The following is an 18,686-nucleotide window of genomic DNA, read 5'->3' as shown; positions in this document are numbered from 1 at the left end:
TTGGGTCAGGTGATTCGAGGAAAGCTTTTAGTAAGGCCACATCACCAGAGAGAAGGCAAATGATGACTAGTTTTATTCGTGAGTAGGAGGAGGAGGCACAGTGTGCAATAGCAGCATCACAGGCAAAACAAGGCCAGTGGCTTCGATGGGAGAATCTAGAGAAGTGGAGGATTTCATGGCAAGAGTTGATGGAGGCAAGTTGTATTAAGTTTTTGCTGGGAGCAACTTATGACGTCCATCCAACACCGCAAAATCTTGGACAGTGGGTAGGTGAAGACCCTAGTTGTGGATTATGTAAAGTTAGTAAAAGTTAAAGCTTGTAAAGTTAGTTTGTCACAGGGTCAGTATACATGAGTTTTAGCATGTTTGTTGGACAGCAAACGACTAGTGGTTAATGCATTGACGAGTAGCTGTAGTAATAAAATAGTTAGCTTTTTGCGTGAGGGGGAATGTTTTTGAGAAAGTGCGCAGGCTACAAATATTGGTAAATTGGGTGAAGCACGAGACTGGAAATTGTTTGTGGATGTAGGAAAAAAGCTGCAGGTCCCAGAGTGCATTGTGTTAACTACACTGAGGCCAGACAAGGTGCTCTACTCTGAAAGTAAACGGACAGTTCATTTCATAGAGTTAACAGTTCCATTTGAGGATGCAATAGATGAAGCATTCGAAAGGAAGAAGCTGAAGTACGCAGACTTGGCGGCTGCAGTGAGAGAACGTGGGTGGCAGGCACATGTAAGACCGGTGTTAGAGGATTTGTAGCCAAATCAGCCACATACCTGCTTGTGCAGGTGAGCATCAGGGGCCAGAAATTAAGGACAGATGTGAAGGAGTTATCAGAAACAACTGAAAGGTCTAGTCAGTGTTTGTAGGGACAGGAGAGCACAGATTATTTGGGGAAATGCACTGTAGAGGTGCTATTAGGATTGTTGGTAATGTAGCACTTGTGGCACTGAGCATGCAGTAATGGTGGCAGTGGGGCTAGGAACAGCCTTAGTCACCAGGGAGGCCAGTGTGGATTTACGGTTGTTGATGGAAAAGGGTAAGGTAGGACTGTAAAGCTGGCTTGGAGTGGGGTGGGTCTGGGATGCCAGGCGTCACTATTGAGCCTTCTGGAGGTGTTGCGGGCTTAATTCAGCGAAACACAGACGAGAGGAGGTGTCTGTCTGATGACCCCTGTGAAGAGATAGTGATACAGTGGCTGGTTTGGGTAATCATGGGCTGGGCTCAATGAGTAACCGTAGTTGTTAAGGATAGCCGGTTGCTGATCAGATCATAAACGACCACAGCAACCTTTTGGTGGCTCCAGGTAGGAAGAGAGTGTGGTGGGCCCTATGTGAAGCTCTAATGGATTGTCATAGGATATTTTACTTCTTATCTTGTGTATGATTATAATTTCAAAATAGTTCAAAATTACGGTTACTTAATCATTACCTAAATTGCATTAAAGGTGCACTCCAGGACAGAGTGGCGGTCTGTGTTTTTCTGGTTTTCTTGCTTGGCTCCTGGAGGTCACTGTAATTAATGCACTAGTGCACTGCTCGGGATTAGGGATGTACAACATTTGGAGGCTAATCAGGTAAACTATAATAACAAAAACAGCCATTCTGGTGAAATCGATTTATTTTTAACTTACACTCAAATGTAAGAGTTTTGTTCTCGCAATGATACACCCAGAAAACATTAACACGCAAATCCTGTTTTTTAGTCACTGGTATTTCTCTTTCTTTTTGGCCATAAGGTAAAAATAATTAAAAATTTAAAATGTATATCATTATGAAACACTGCAAAATCAATGCAGCTGAAATGCCATCTGTGAACATGTATTCACGGGCAGGCAGTAGACCGTTAACCTGCTGAGCTGGACATTAACCCCTACACAGAGTTATGCGTCCTATCTTTAGCCCCTTCAGAGCATCATTTAATAGCTATTATGAAAGTTTTTCAGTGTGTGTATGGGGCAGGATTTCATCATACGTGAAGTCTTTTTTTCTGATAAAAGTAGTTTGTGTGTCATATCCTTTGAGGATTTCTCCTGTGGAGAGTTAAAGCTGCAAAATGCTTGCGGATGTAGGCTGCTTATCTGTGTCGGCCTTCACCTGGAGAATTTGAGCACAGAATTACATCCTGTTTATCCTCTTCTGCCTTCTCATCCCCTGCACAGCACAGGAAGGAACTCCATTACTCAGATCTATAAAGCAGTAGGCTGGATGTGGGTTCGTATTGTGTAGAGGATTGTTATTGCAAGGGATTGCTATGATTCAGGGGAATTTGCAACAGTGCAGATGGTCCCTTTAACAGCTTAAACAGACCCCTTATGTAAATTCTACTTCAATGTAGCATACATTACCGTAGCCAATTGGATGAGATATTGCAAATGTGGGTAAACAGGCAAATTTCAGTGCTACAGTGGATTCATTGAAGGTACACAAAAACAGTTTTACAATATTGTCTTTCAGTGATGTCAATAGGGGTGGCAAAATGGGGTTGTGGGTTCAAGTCCCACTCCAGGTGACTGTGAGGAGTTTGGTGTGTTCTCCCTGTGTCTGCCTGGGTTTCCTCCGGGTGCTCCGGTTTCCCCCCACAGTCCAAAAACACACACTGGTAGGTGGATTGGCGACTCAAATGTGTCCATAGGTGTGAGTGTTTGTCACGCTTTGAACGATGGGCATCCCCTCCAGGGTGTGTTCACGCCTTGCGCCCAGTGATTTCAGATCCACCGCGACCCTGAACTGGAATAAGCGGTTACAGACAATGAATGAACCAATGATATCAATAGGTGTCAATAGGACCTTCATTCCCCTTTTTCTTCAGTTAAAACCCCTATTCTTCTGAGAAGCCTACATATTGAACAGTGGCAGATGCTGGTCTTTCAAGGAGGGGAAGCTCAATTTCGGCCTACATCATAAAATGTGTCGGTTTATTTATATGTAAAATTCTACCCTTTGTTCCTTTTCAAGAAAATGATCTGTGACCCTGTCGTACCAACAAGGCGTCTTTTCCAGGGACTTGACTAGTGACCTCTCAAAGGCCAGCAGAGCTAGGCTGCTTAAACGGCCTTGGCCCATGTGAAGTGTGTGATGGTGGAGGGGCTCAGCAGCACCCACTGGACAGAAAGTGCAATAGAAGTCAGAAAGAGTGATAGAAGTCTCCAAACACAAGCAGCTACAAAAAAACCCACCAGAAATAGAAGCTCGATTTGTCGCTAGCCGCTAAGAGGTTTCGGAAAGTCTCTGGTTCAACTCAGAACAGAATGAAAATTGAATGCTCCCACGGATCTTTACACCAAAGGATTGCTGATTCGCTTATTTCGCTGTCAATCAAAAAGGGATTCAGCCTCAGACAGATCATCCAATCATCTTGCAGAAGCTGAGCGTCCGGGCCAGCCGAGGCCAGCCCACTGCCCCATAGACCCCCAGAGACGCTGAGCGTCCGATGGGCGGGACAAAGCCCAGCATTTATCCAATGACTCGTCTCGTTTCGCTGCACTTCACTGCTTTGCTATTGACCTGAGCGTCCACACTGTTTAAATCACTGTGAAGCTGCGGGAATGATTGAGAGGAAAGCCGCGTCTTTACCAGTGAAAAGAAGCTGATTCTGAACAAAAGTTGAGCGCGTTGTAGAGCATATTTATTCAATGACAGGTACACACAACGGTATATATTTGATCACAAATTTTTTGACATTTTAGGGGAAGCTGAGCTTCCCTTGCAGTCTTAGAGCAATCGTCTCTGATATTGAAATATTGCTGTGTGGATTTGATGGCATTTACCTATATAAATATTAGGCCATATTATATTGAATTATTATATAGAATTATTAGTTCTGGATCAGATACACTACTTCCTAAGATATTGAATGTAATTCTATCACTCCAGAAACTGCAGTTCCACTGCTCCAAAGCTCATTACTGGTGGGCTTTAAATCACACCATCTGACACTTGGCATTGGAGATGGTGAGCTAAAACTTTTATGGCCACTCCAGAGCATTTCACTCCATTGCTAATTCTGTGAGTATAATTGTGATTTCTGTGAGATAATTGTGAGAATTCTGTGGTAGTGTAATTTCTGCATGAATTGTTTTGCCCTAAGACTCATAAGATCCTTGATATGCTGCTGCTATGTTTGAAGAGATTGGCAAACAGTATTTCCTCGAAGGTGCTGCATGTGTCCGTCTATCACTCTGTATGTGGGTGGCTGCTGGGGTGGTTGTTTAGTAAGTATTTTTCTCCTAAATATGAACACACACAACATGCACCTTTATGCCCCCTCATACTAGAATGAATAGATTGAATAAGAAGTGCTACAGAAAAGCTGTTTCTGTGATGCTGTCCTCTTTTGTGTGGACTGCAGAGAAAATGGGGGAAAGTGGTGAAGGTCACAGTGTGAATGGAATATATCTGAGACATTGCCAGCAGTTATGAGGCAATGGCTGAGAGCTTTATGTATGCAGCCGATGGCGGAGCAGCTTATTACCTCAAAACTCCAGCAGTAAAAATTCTCTCAGTTCGGACTGATTTGCATTCAAGATGAAAAGGCAAGAACTGTCTCCATGGAAACCAAAAACTGTTCTGCTGAATGATTGACGGGCTTGACACCTCTCTCTCTCTCTCTCTCTCTCTCTGTCTATCTATCTCCATCTAAGTCATTCAGTTCATGACAATTGATTTGTAATAATTGATTTGTAATAAAGTGTTAGAAAATTAGAGGATGTAAAAAGAACCTCAGACATATTCATTTATTATTTGTTAGAAACAGAATGAAACATCACTGTAGAAGTATTGTAATCGAAATAATAAATACTTCACATGGCAAAAAAATTAAATCAACCATGCAGTCTTGCAGCCTTACTGATATTAGAATAGTTCGTACTGAAGAACTCAATGACTTTCAGTGCTGCACTGTCATAGGATGCTAGCATTACAAGTCTTTTATACCTGTTATACCTGGTATCTGTTATAGCTTGGGGGGCTGCTGAGCACTGAAAACAATTGATGTGTAAATGGAGGATGGATTCCTTCAAATATTGGCAAAATTGACAGAACCATTTGAGAAACCAAAGCCTGTGCTGGAGTGAAACTACACAAATTTAGCACAATTTTGACATGATTTTATTGTATCCAATAAATAATGAGGTACGGGACATGTAGTGTGGCATACTCAAAGAACAGCAATGTGATTTAATAACATAAATACCATAATAACATTCATTAATTCATTATCTGTAAGTGCTTATCCAGTTCAGGGTTGCGGTGGCTCCAGAGCCTACCTGGAATCATTGGGCGCAAGGCGGGAATACACCCTGGAGGGGGCGCCAGTCCTTCACAAGGCAACACAGACACACACACACACACACACATTCACTCACACACTTTTGAGTCGCCAATCCACCTACCAACGTGTGTTTTTGGACTGTGGGAGGAAACCGGAGCACCCGGAGGAAACCCACGCGGACAACACACCAACTCCTCTCAGACAGTCACCCGGAGCGGGAATCGAACCATATATACAACACATAAATTAAAATATTCTCTCTCTGTCTCTCTCTCTCTCAGGCCTCCGTCCTGCAGAACCTCCGCACAGCCATGCGCAGACAGATCCGCCGGCACTCCTCTCGTCGTGCAACATCACGTCGCAGACTGGGACGCCTATGGAGCCGCCTCTTTCACCGTGGGAATCGCCTGCGGGGTCAGATCCCACTGCTCACGCCTCCCAGCCACACACACACTCGCTCAGCCACACACACCCAGGCTCCTCTCAGCCTTCACAGATACAGAGCAGGGGAACCTCACAGTGGTGAAGCAGAGAGGTCAGCAGGGGGACACACCCCCTCACCCTGCTCCAGCGCTGCACTGGGTCTGGCCCTGCAGGCACATGCTCAGGCTCATTGTATACCCCGAAATGAATCACCCCCTTCCCCTCTGTCTCCTGCCTCACAGCGATCTAACTCCGACACTCTGGAGGATGAAGACGAGGAAGAGAGTGGCCACAGTTCTCCAGAATCAGTAAGGGACAGACAACTGAGGTCCAATCTGGGTGATAGGGCGCTCTCTGCTGGACGTAGAGACACTGACAAAACTTCTGGAGCTCCTAACGATTCTACAAATGGGACATATCGGTCACGAGTGTCCAAGAAATCTGTGCAGACACTGGCAGCTGAGCTGGGTGGTGTATCAGTCAAGTGCTATTCCTCAATGGCCATCTCTCCTCTTTCTTCTCCCGAGTCTCTGACCTCCTCAAGCAGCCAGAATGAAGATGAAGGGGGCTCTCCTACGTACAAAGAAACAGAAATCCACACAGAAACACACACTGACACTGACACAGACTCCCAAGCCCCATCCCACCTTGAAGACCACTCTAAGCACTGGTCAATTAGAGATAAGACTGGGACTTGTTCCCCTTGTGAACTCACAAGCAGCGAGGAAGAGGAGGATGATGTTCCATTTGTACATTGAAAAGCCTTTCGTTTAATACACATTCAGCAGGGACACATGGATCACTACTGATGTACATGGAAATGTTCTACCATCATATCCTTGCCAAAATGAATCATCTAATGTAGGCTACATGCTCTGTCTTACCAGAACATGTGGGGCGTATAGCTCTGTATACTTACATTTAATGAAAATCACATCGTTTAATGAATCAAAATACTGTTTCTCAATTATAGTAACATGAGTAAACATGCACCAGCCACTTTATTAGCAGCACCCACCTTGCAAGCTCACCTCGCTGGTGTACAGTTACAGACTGTAGCTTATATATTAACGCACAAATTGTGTTAGCCACCCTTCAACAAAGACACTGGATATTTTCTGCATAGTTGTACACTTTCAGCCTCATGTGGTTGGGGTTCTGTGTCAAAACCCCATGCATTCTGCTGTGTCTGCTACACCATGTACCTCCATGCTGCTGTCATGTCACTGTCAGTTCTGTGATGGTCCATCTCCAGCAGCAGTCATGTGGTCAGAAAATGACCAATGATTAATTAGATTACGTGTTTCTACACAATGTTCTTTAATATTTATATGTAATTATATCTAGAGAAATAATCTTATTCTTAAAATAGGTACTATTATGTACAATAGAGGACAATACTACCAAGAATTCAGTCCTTACTAGAAAACATTTTTTCCTCTTACTTATTTTCATAATATAAAAGTTCCAGAACTATGTCCAATTGTCATATATTTATTAATCAATGTTATAATGAGAAACATTACACGTTCACTTGCCAAGACCCACATTTTCTGGGATCTAACTCACTCACATTTAGCAGACTGAAAATTCTCCACAAGGGGTTGCTATTATCTCTCAAGCAGCTTTATATGCTTCACAAGAGTGGGGCTCCCCATCGGTGACAGTGTGTCCTTATTTGCAGTATAGGGTAGTGGGTGGCTTAACGTCTGTAATTCTACACCTTTTTTAGAGGGACTGTAAGGCGTCTCTAATAATTTGGATGTTAAGTGTACGTACAGGAAAAACATTACAGATGACAGCAAAATTTTCTACAGAAACACTGCTGAATAATATGAATATTTAGCCTTATTAGCAACATTTTGGTACGCAACTGAACAAGGCTAACTCTAGGCTGTTGTAGTTACTGACTCTGACGTCAGTGTGATGCAGTGCCACACTGGAAAAACCCATTGCTTGGATATATATTGCAATATAACAATATTTACAAACATATATAAACAATAGGTTTATATATGATGAAATTGCCTGGCTTAATTTGTACACTATGTCCATATCAAATCTTTTATAAATACAGTGCAGCTAATATCCTCACTGGGTAGATTCATATTAGTAATGAGATAATGGAGCCATAACACACATGGGTTACAGACGGTGCATGTCAGTATGGGTGCTCACTCTGTACAGAAATGATCAAGTAAGGGATGTACTAACTTATTATAACGCTGTTTTATTGGCGCTCTGGAGAGTCCTCCTCCACAGAAACCTTACTGAAGACCGTTTCCTCTGTTTTGTTTTTTCAGTTTCTCATTACTAAAACACAAACCTTCTTGACTACTACACTGAGCTTTGTTAAAAATTGCAGATGCAGGATGTTTACGACTTTCCCTATGGACTTATGATATCAAATGGCATTATATTTTTTAAACTTCTGAAGTGGATTGTCTGAAGCCTTACCCGCACCCTGCTGTTGAGGGGTGTTCTGAAGGAGTTGCCTATGTATTGATGTGTGCTTTATGCTTTGAAGCTTCAGTCCCACGGTAACCCACTCTGCCTAGTGTTGTGTTTTCTCTTCTCTAATGCCAGGGATACAGCACTGGAGAACAAACACAACAACATAACTTTCTAGACTGTAAAAGTGTGTTTTCAATGTGTCTAGGGTTTGCAGGGTTTCCCAGTCGTGACCATATTTCACAAAGCAGAGTCCCTCAGTGAATTTCGCTTGATCTGTGTTCCCATCCTGAGAAATAGTAAGTTGGTTCATTTTCAAGCCCTTGTAGAGATGAATAAAGTGCATTAGAATGAATAAAATACTAAACCATGCAGGAGATAGGTACTTAAAGACTGAAGCTGGGACGCATTGTGCTAAGTGGTTTTATGTGGTCACTGTTGGCCAGGATTGTGGTCAGTCAATCTCTCTTCAGAGATCTCAGGGAATGTGTGCTGGTTTCTGTGAGAATGTTTTCATTACAGTTCTGTGTAAGGAGCAGATCTGATCAAGGCTGAAGTGTGGAGATTTACCTTCCACTTTTGATGTTTTTTAAAAGCAGCAGAAAGTGAGAAACAAAACCTTGTATCTCCAAAAAAGGCGGTTTTACAGAAGGAACACATTAAGTTAATTTAAGAGTCATTTTGGAGCCGTTCTATTGGTCTGATGTGAAATTTATTGATGCTACAGTGATGTTTTCAGATAAGGTAAAACAAACAAGAAATGGAGTTGCAAGGTTTTGTCCTGACTGCAGCAGTGTACTGTGTTGCTATTTTGACTTTACCTAATATATAGGTGCACTTTGTAGCTTTACAGATACTGACTTTACAGACACAGGAGGGCTACTGTCAAATTTCGAACAAAATTGTAACTTGATGTTACAATTTATTAATGATGTTAATAGTTCATAAACCCAGAGAGAAAGAATAAGAAAGAATACTAATGTAAAAGTGTGCAATTGAATTGAAATTGATTTTGGCCAGATCTCTCTCTCTCTCTCTCTCTCTCTCTCTCTCTCTCTCTCTCTCTGCTACTTGTATTACTCCCTTTCACACACTTGCTGTCTTGTATTCTGTCTCACTCTTGCTTTCTTCTTTTATTCACTTGCTCTCTCCCCCTTTTAACTTTTATTTTTTAAATCTTATATTCTCATCCCTGCTGCACTCTTCTTCTCTCTTTTTGTCTCTCATTCCATCATGCTCTCCTCTGTCATACAATTCATTCCTCACACTCACATCACATCCACCTGTCTCTCTCTCTCATGTTTTCTAACACTTGCATCTGTTCTGACTGGAGCTGCTGGAGCTGACTAAATGTGCTGAAGGCTGTTGGCTAAAAAGGGCAGCACAGACACTGCTCTTCTTTTCTCTGACATCAGCTCATGTCTCCAACACTTTTAGCTGCGTGATTATACAGCAGTGACCATCGTGATGAGGAATTGATTTGATGGACATAGATGAAGATAATGGCAAAGTCATGCAGTTCACAGAGTTAATCTCTGTCTTTGAATGTCATGTGAATGTATATATAATTAATGTCTCTGCTGATTTGCATTTCTGAATGTGGAATTGATAGTAAGTTAAAAATGGAAAGAATAAAATCTGAGCAATATGGCGTTGATTAGTATCTGGTAGATGTTTGGGCCCTGAGTCTGCACTAAACTCTGAGATCTGAAGAAGCCTAAATCAGAGAAGCTTCACTGAATATGTTGCAGTGAGTTAGTTAAAGGAACACTCCAGTGTTTTCAAACTCATCTCTATCTGCTGCAACTGTAGCATATGTAGTTGTTTACCACTGACCACCACTGCCATTTCAGTTTGTTTAAGTTCACAGCAAACAGAAGATCTGTCCTTTAAAGTGTAAAAGTGTAAAGTTTGAAGTAGATCTATGGATTTGGAACACCACCTATGAATGAATGAATAATGCTTACACTTACATGATGCTTTTTTAGACATTGGAAGTGCTTTACATTTTTGGAACATTAGAGTTTTGTCCCAGAAACCATCAATGTGCAGCATCCACCTAGAAGTTCAAGTGTTTAGTGAGCCATAATAAAAAGATCCTATCGCATATCATTTCATAACAATGAGATCTTGTATTTTACTCATTATTTTACTGTAGTGAGTCATTATTATGAGGTACTTATGTTTTTGTGGCAGAAATGTGCTTTTTTAGTTTACATGGAAATACAAATAAATTATATTCTTTTACAGAAGAATATAACTGTCATGAATCACCACAGAATCATCACTGACTCGCAAAAAAAAAAAAAAAAAAAAAAAAAAAAGAAATCATGTATCTCCATCTTTGTTGTTTATTCTCTCCAAACAAACCTCTGTGTTGAATGTACCAGTGGTTCAGGAATCTGTTTCCATTCACATCCATTGCAATTTCACAGTGTTTTCCTTCTCTTGTAATAGTATCATTTTGGACATTTGAAGGTTTTGTTCAGAGCTTCTGTGCTACTGATGTGGCTGTTATGGATAAGGATGAAATACAGTGACATTATTCTGTTTTTTATAGTCTGTTCAGAGAGAGAGTTTTGGTTTTGTTCTGGTTTTCAGGATTTGGAATATTTATTAAAATACTGCTACTGTACGTGTTTCACCAGGGGCTAAGGTCTAACATATAGCATTTAGAACAACAGTGAACTGATCATAAACACCATGTGCTGGTTCAGAGGATAATATCCCTTTGTTCTGTCCACTTTGGTCAATAGAAGTGCCATTATATTGAGAGTGAAGTGAGTAATTCCAGGAGCTGTACCGGGTGAGGTTAAGGTTGTAGAGCGGTGGAGGAAGTTGCAGTGGATGTGCCACTGGAGAAATCGTGCACTTTCAGCCGACTGATATTGCTGCCACTAAGTTGTAACTACTGTTGACTTTTCCTTTCACTTCTTAAATGTTGTTCTGTGGTTGTCTGGACATTACCTTCTAGAACACAATAGTTACTTATTACATTTTTCTTTTCGTTCCTGTGCTGTACTCCCATAATGATGAAAATATTATTTAAAATTTATCAGATGTCTTCAATTGTTGATATTTTTAATGTGTTTGTTATGACCTGTTTGAAGTCATTGGCATATACACTATAAAACCAAAAGCTCTTGACAACCTCCTCATCCAACATTTCTTCTGATATTGAGTGTTTTATAAGGGAGTGTATGATACCAGCTTGGATTTTCTGTGTGGATTTGATTGTATTCAGCCATGGGAACTTTCTAGAGGTCAGGTAGTGGTGATGACTCTTGACCGGTTCACTCCAGACAACAGTTCAATTCCTCAAAAGCCTGATGCCTAAGGGGCTCGGTAACACCTCTAGCCAATGCTTGACATTGAGTATAGTGACCTTAAACTCATTTGTGGCTGCTCCAGAGCATCTCCTCTCATTCTATGCTTTTTTTACTGAGGTGGAACATCTGTATCCACAGTTTGTGCACCTTAAGGCAGATGAATTCAAGCATTACAAATGCTGTAAACCTCTGGACATAAAGTGTATGTTCCTGCAGTACAGGTATAAATACATAAATACAGGCAGTAAACACGATTACAAAAACCTGAACCGCAAAATGGCAAGTGATTATTTTATTTTTCCTAGTTTTTTCAATATTTTCTGGAACATTTTGTATTTGATTTGTCATCAATCAAGGGCCTCTGCTTGCAGACTCCAACAGATGGCAGCATTCCAGAGCTGACAGCTGCCACAGAGTCCAGGAAAAAACCATGGCCTTTGCCAAGTGCTCAGTCGGGGAAAACATAATTAAGACATTTCAAAGCAGCCTATAAATTGTTTCTCAGTTTGGAAAAGAAAGACTTTCCTGTGTCTTATTGTGTTCTGTTGAATGAAGAAGATTCTTCTTTTCCTGTCAAGGGCAGCTAATGCCTCATTAGGATGATGATAATGATGATGATGCCTTCTCTAATGCCCTCTGTTCTGTGACACTGAATGTGTTTCTAATTGTCTTAGCTTTCTGAGTTATTTGCTTTCTGATGAACGCTGCGTTCACCTTATTGTTTCTTCATGCTGACATTAAAAAGAGTATTTCATTACCCATTTCAAACCAGCTTATTTATGTGTCACAGTATATCTCTGGTTATTACTTCTTATTTATTAATGGAAAGTATTACTCTATAGATCTTGCTTCAGTGCCACAATTAAACAGTCTAATTATGAATTAACATGCCACAGTCAAATAGGCGGACACTTCCACCAGTTTCTCATTATTTCTTCATGATGTAACAGTCATTCAAAGTGTACCGCTGTGAAATACTGCCTTCTAGAGGCTAAAGTGTAAACTTGTAAAAATGCTGCTTGTTGTTTTTCAAGTTTAAAAATATGGTTTTAAAAATCCATTTGGAGAGATAATGTAGATTGCTGTATGGCAAAGTAGTCTCAGAACATAAACGAGCCCCTGATAAACTCTTACAGTGATCAGTATTGTAGAAGAAAGTCACAGCTCAGTTTTCTGCTCATGTTGAACAACATATGTCAAATTTGCATTGCACATATTTAGATCCCTGGTTCCCATTGTTCAAACTATAAATAAATCTAATGAAGTCGGTATATTCTGAGATTTTGCATCAGTCCACTCTGAATGCCATATTTTACATCTATTTTTTTTTTTATACAGAAAAACTTTAAATATTGGTGGAATAGCCCTTTAAATAGGGTGACCAGTTCTGCGATGCAGAAAAAGAGGACACGTCTGTATGCTTAGCCGAACCTATGTGTGCTTTTAGGTCCTTTACACCTTTATTTGCTACACAAAACATGCGAATTTCTTTTTTAATTCATCCGAGAACTTACATTTACGTTTCGGCATAGCTGCTCCAGATGAGGGTAGGTACATGAGCTTTACCTGACGTAAACAAGGACTACTGACGTGCAGACTGACCAATTAAATGTTTACAGAGAAGGTTATCGACCAATAACAATAGACTGTAGTCAGACCGTCCAATCAGAAGATTTTAGGCTACTTCACCACTCCCCCTTCTCACTCAAGCGAACCAAACGGAGTAGGGGAGGGCGGGACCAGTTTGTGAACGAAACGCTTCTATGTAAGCTCTAGGAAAACAAAATCCCCGACGTTTGTGAAATTCCGCCCGGACATTTTTTAACTCTAAAGAAGGGGACATGTCCAGGTAATAGAGGACGTCTGGTCACCCTACTTTAAGCTTACTGCAAGACAATAAATGGTGCCCACAGAGTAATATATCTCATGGCAGATGAAAAGCTTGTGTAATTTGCAGTGACTAAAAGCTGGGAATACACACACAATATGGCCAAAGGTTTGTGCACACCTCATCCAATATTTCCCCTGAAATGTAGGTTATTTATTGGGAATTCATCCTTCTTTGCTGTAGTAACAGCTTCTGCTCTTTTGGGAAGAATTTACACCAGATATTGGAACATTTCTGTGAGGATTTGTGGAATTGGTGATTGATATTGGATGATCGTCCCAAAGGTATTGAATTGTGCATCACTCCAGACAGTTCCACAGCAATTAAATATCTGTCTAAAATATCTGAATATCTGTTAAAGTATCTGGATTCTAATTGTAAGGGATGTCTACAAATATTTGGATGTATAGTGTAAGTTGCATATAAAGTCACAGTGGTGCAGCAAGTAGTGTCACAGTCACACAGCTCCAGGGGCCTGGAGGTTGTGGGTTCGATTCCTGCTCCCCATGTTTTGGTGTGTTCTCCCCGTGTCCGCGTGGGTTTCCTCCGGGTGCTCCAGTTTCCTCCCACAGTCCAAAAACATACATTGGTAGGTGGATTGGCGACTCAAAAGTGTGTCTGTGTTGCCTTGTGAAGGACTGGCGCCCCCTCCAGGGTGTATTCACGCCTTGCACCCAATGATTCCAGGTGGGCTCTGGACCCACCGCGACTCTGAACTGAATAAGCGGTTACAGATAATGAATGACATGAGGTAAGCCATGGTAACCGGCCCATGCAGGAATATTCCATTTATTAATTATGATAAACATTTCAGGAATGCTTCATTCCAAAAGGCCCGTGATGGGTCCAGTTTCTCTTTAAGAAAGGATCATCTGATAGGAATGAACTTTCATGTGAATGTGAAGGTTGTTAATATGCTTATGTAATATCTTTCAGAGGTCTCATTTCTCAGAGATTCTTATGCAAATTCCCTGATTCACCATCCAGCAGATGGCAGCCTGAGCTCACAAAACAACAGCTTGTTTTTGAGCAATACCATAGAAGAACTACTTTATGCCTAGTGATGTCTAGACACCTGTGATTTCATTAATCAGTCATATTAATTTGTACCCATTGTTATGGCATGGAAATAAATGTTCAGCTGTGCACATATATCTTGTGTTACTTTCAAAGGAATAGCATCAAAAAAATATACTGGATCTGCTAAAAGTCACCATGCATTCATAGTGCACCATCGGACACTTTTTTATTATTTCCATCCTTCCATCCTTTATCTGTAACCGCTTCTTCAATACAGAGTCGCAGTGGGTCCAGAGCCTACCTGGAATCATTGGGTGCAAGGCGGGAATACACCCTGGAGGGGGCGCCAGTCCTTCACAGGGCAACACACACTCACACATTCACTCACACACTCACACCTACGGTCCCTTTTGAGTCGCCAATCCACCTACCAACGTGTGTTTTTGGACTGTGGGAGGAACCCGGAGCACCCGGAGGAAACCCACGTGGACACAAGGAGAACACACCAACTCCTCACAGTTATCTTCACATTATTATTTATTAATTATTATTACTTTATTATTCAGGTGGCTGAATGTCATCAGATCCTAAGAATAAATGTTAGATGAGCAAGTTCTATGTCCGCCTAATTTGTTTAAGTAGTGTAAGCTGCATTTTGTCTAATAATTGTCATATGTAATCCAAGTACGCCCCATGTTAAATATTAATCCAGTTTAAATATAAGTAATGTTAAATATAAGTAATGTTGTGAACTTAATGACTACACTCCTGAGTTCACAGAGGGAAAAGACTGTGAGTTGAATGAACCAGAACGTCATGCTGATGCAGCAAATCTTACACGTGATTCATAACTGACAGGATATCCTTAGATCTTTTAAGAGCTCTGTTTACGGAAACATTTCGGATAATCCTATTTAAAGCAGGTACTGTCATAAATGGTCAACCAAAAACAGCTAAAAGGAGACATTTGACCACTTTTCCACAAGCTAACACCATTCTGGGTTCTTAATGAAACTTTTGTATCACGCTTTGGTCAAAATGCTACAAGGATCAAACAACACAGCACCATTCCCTGTCTAAACAGCCCTGACTGGTTTCAGCACATTTACAGTTCACTCTCTTTTTCTCCATTCTTGTTTTTCCATATTTAGCCAATCAATACACGTTTCTCTCTGCTCTCATTGTTTGTTTTGCTCTGTTTAACCTCATCTTTGTGCTCACACATGAACGCAGATCAAGAACTATAACGGAAGAGACTCACATGAAGAGGCAGGACAACTCGAAGGCCTTGTCCAAACGTATCGGGACCTCTTAAAGTGAGCCATCAAAACATCACAAAGCAACAGAGCAGCAGAGGTTTAATCCAAATAACTCCATACTCCCTCAGTAGTGCAATATGCAAGTCATGATATTACTGAATCTAGATATTGATACTGCATTATATATTTCCAGTACAACATCATTTACAGTTACTCATACGCAGGAATCTATAATTTTAGGCCATCTGCATTTAAACATTGCTGTTTTATTTATTATTTTAATGCATTTTTTGTTCATTTATTTTATTATATGTCAAATTTAATTCATTATATAGGGCACGAGGAGCTTAGTATTTCAGCTGGAAACAGACTGACAGTGAAGTCAGTGTTTTTGAAAAACTCTGTTTTGTCCTAAGCATATTACTGAAAACAACTCATAAAACTCCTCCTTGGAGAATGTTTTCGAAAATCTATTTTCAGTGTCCTAGAACGTTGTTTAAGTGTGGACAGAAGTCAAGACACACACACACAAAACCTCAGTCCTTAAAAATATCCTAATACATGTGGACGGGGCGTACATTCTCTGCACTCTATGGAAAAGGCTTGACAAAACCCATGTTTTTAGCTCACAAAAATAAATAAAAAGTTTATTTCACAGTTTATAGGTTGGTAGGTGCTCCAGATCCTCAAATTAATGTGCTAATTAATGTGTTGTTTAATCTGTCCTCTTTATTTCAGAAAAAAAAAGCTTAGTGTCTTTTGACTTGTATAGAAAGCAGCACATTTTTAGTGTAGTATCTACAACCATTTTTGGTTCATAAGGCACAGCCATATTTTTCAGAAGAGGGCTATGTTTTGTGACTTGTGTCCAAATAAGCATTTTTAATACGTGAACAACTATTGATTCACATGAAGTTTGCAATACCAACAGTGCACCAGCAGAGCTACATCTTTGCCAGAAGTGCCCCATGTTCACATGCCTTCCAGAAAATAGCCATGCATTTATATACTTTAACAGTTCTTGGTGTTGTCATGGTTTTATATGCACCGGTGCTGCTCAATTAGATGGACCGTGTAAAAAAACATCAGGGGGGTGGGGAATAAAATCTCACAACCTGTCATTTTTTGAACACTATATCAGTCAGCAGGCTGTTTGTCAATTTCTGCTCCTCAAAAGCTGCTCAGCAATTCGACAACAGTAGGCTATTACCATGTGCAATACCTGAAATGACCGGCCCTACCTTCTCCAGGGGGTGTCCCTGCCTTGCGCCTAGTGGTAGGCTCTGGACCCACCGAGACCATGAACTGAATAAGCGGTTACAGAAAACAAACAAACAAGCAAAAATTAAAAATAAATAAAACCCTGAAATGGTGTCTTCAAATCGGCTCTGAACAGAGAAACGAATGAAGCATATGTTTTCATTTAAGCGCTCTGGACCTTCTGAGATTCATATTTGAGTAACTCTGATGTAACTCTTAAGTTATAGACACACAAGCTACTGTAAACGCACCTATTGTTGACACAGGATTTTCAGCTGTGCATACAGTTTTCACAATGCCCATAGAAAAGCGCTGACCAATAAAATGAGGCATTCTCTGGAGCAGCTGTGCAGGGACCTGAAAGCCACTAAAAAATACTAGGCGAGGGAGGCACGGTGGCGCATCAGCAGGTAGTGTCACAGTCACACAGCTTCAGGGACCTGGAGGTTGTGGGCTGCTCTGGGTGACTGTCTGTGAGGAGTTCGGTGTGTTCTCCCTGTGTCCGCATGGGTTTCCTCCACGTGCTCTGGTTTCCTCCCACAGTCCCAAAACATACGTTGGTAGGTGGATTGACGACTCAAAAGTGCCCGTAGGGGTGTATGTGTTCCCGCCTTGCACCCAATGGTTCCGAGTAGGCTCTGGACCCACCGTGACCCTGAACTGGAAAAGCGGATACAAGTTGGTTCTAGCAGAACCACACTTAAAGAGTTTCCATTAAGATTATAACATTTTTCTTTGTTATTAAATATTTTTGGAACACTTTATGTCAAGCTATCAGTCAAAAGACTACATGGCATTTTATAAAGAAAAGTATGTGCCCTTTCTTGATTTTAGACTTTATATGCAGTGTTTATAGATGTTTGTTATTTTTATGTGTATATTCCTGAACACACAGTTCTGTCCAGAAGAAGCTGCCTAATCTTTGTAGAAGTGGATTCTTTTTATTTATTTATTATTATGGACGGGCAGCACGGTGGCGCAGCAGGTAGTGTCGCAGTCACACAGCTCCAGGGTCCTGGAGGTTGTGGGTTCGATTCACGCTCTGGGTGACTGTCTGTGAGGAGTTGGTGTGTTCTCCCTGTGTCCGCGTGGGTTTCCTCCGGGTGCTCCGGTTTCCTCCCACAGTCCAAAAAAAACACACGTTGCAGGTGGATTGGAGACTCGAAAGTGTCCGTAGGTGTGAGTGAATGTGTGTGTGTGTGTTGCCCTGTGAAGGACTGGCGTCCCCTCCAGGGTGTGTTCCCCCCTTGCGCCCGATGATTCCAGGTAGGCTCTGGACCCCCTGCGACCCTAAAATTGGATAAGCGGTTACAGATAATGGATGGATGGATTATTATGGACTCTCATTTATTATAGAGCCTAACTAATGCACTCTGACAAAGCAGTTTTCTTGGAAGGATTTTGCAAGATTTGAGGTTATGTCCTAGAGGCAAACCATCCCTATATTTCCATTTTAAACTAAAAACACAAAGGAGCAGTTATACAGCAATACAACAGCGTGATACAAGCCCGGGGCAGTGACCGTCCTAAAGCACTTCAAATCCATAAACAAACCATATCCAAATGTTGGTAGACACACCTTTTAACTACATGTTCCATCCCTTGTATGTTTGTCCTTAACTGTGTATATACAGCTTGCATTATCACAATAGATTAACACCATCATATCATATAGAATAGAGCCTAATGTGACCATGCCCAATGCCAAGTGTTTTCCAGAGGATAAAAGCTCCATGTTTGGGATGATTTGGATAGGCTTTTCTGACCCAAAACAAAAAGCCTTCT

General features: G+C 41.1%; 1 protein-coding gene across 1 annotated transcript in view; it reads left to right on the top strand.

Annotated features, from left to right (window-relative positions):
• Positions 1-6,894, top strand: part of LOC136679197 (low-density lipoprotein receptor-related protein 3-like) — a 29,598-nt gene extending 22,704 nt beyond the window's left edge. Inside the window, exon 9 of the mRNA XM_066657583.1 lies at positions 5,553-6,894. Within this exon, the coding sequence (XP_066513680.1) occupies positions 5,553-6,452 (900 nt within the window). The 3' untranslated portion in view covers positions 6,453-6,894. The remainder of the gene's footprint in view (positions 1-5,552) is intronic.
• Positions 6,895-18,686: the final 11,792 nt, after the last annotated feature.

This window comes from Hoplias malabaricus, chromosome Y, assembly GCF_029633855.1.
Source record: "Hoplias malabaricus isolate fHopMal1 chromosome Y, fHopMal1.hap1, whole genome shotgun sequence".
NCBI classification, from domain to species: Eukaryota; Metazoa; Chordata; class Actinopteri; order Characiformes; family Erythrinidae; genus Hoplias; species Hoplias malabaricus.
The sequence above is the reverse complement of the archived record's forward strand: the minus strand, read 5'-3'. Positions and strand labels throughout refer to the sequence as shown.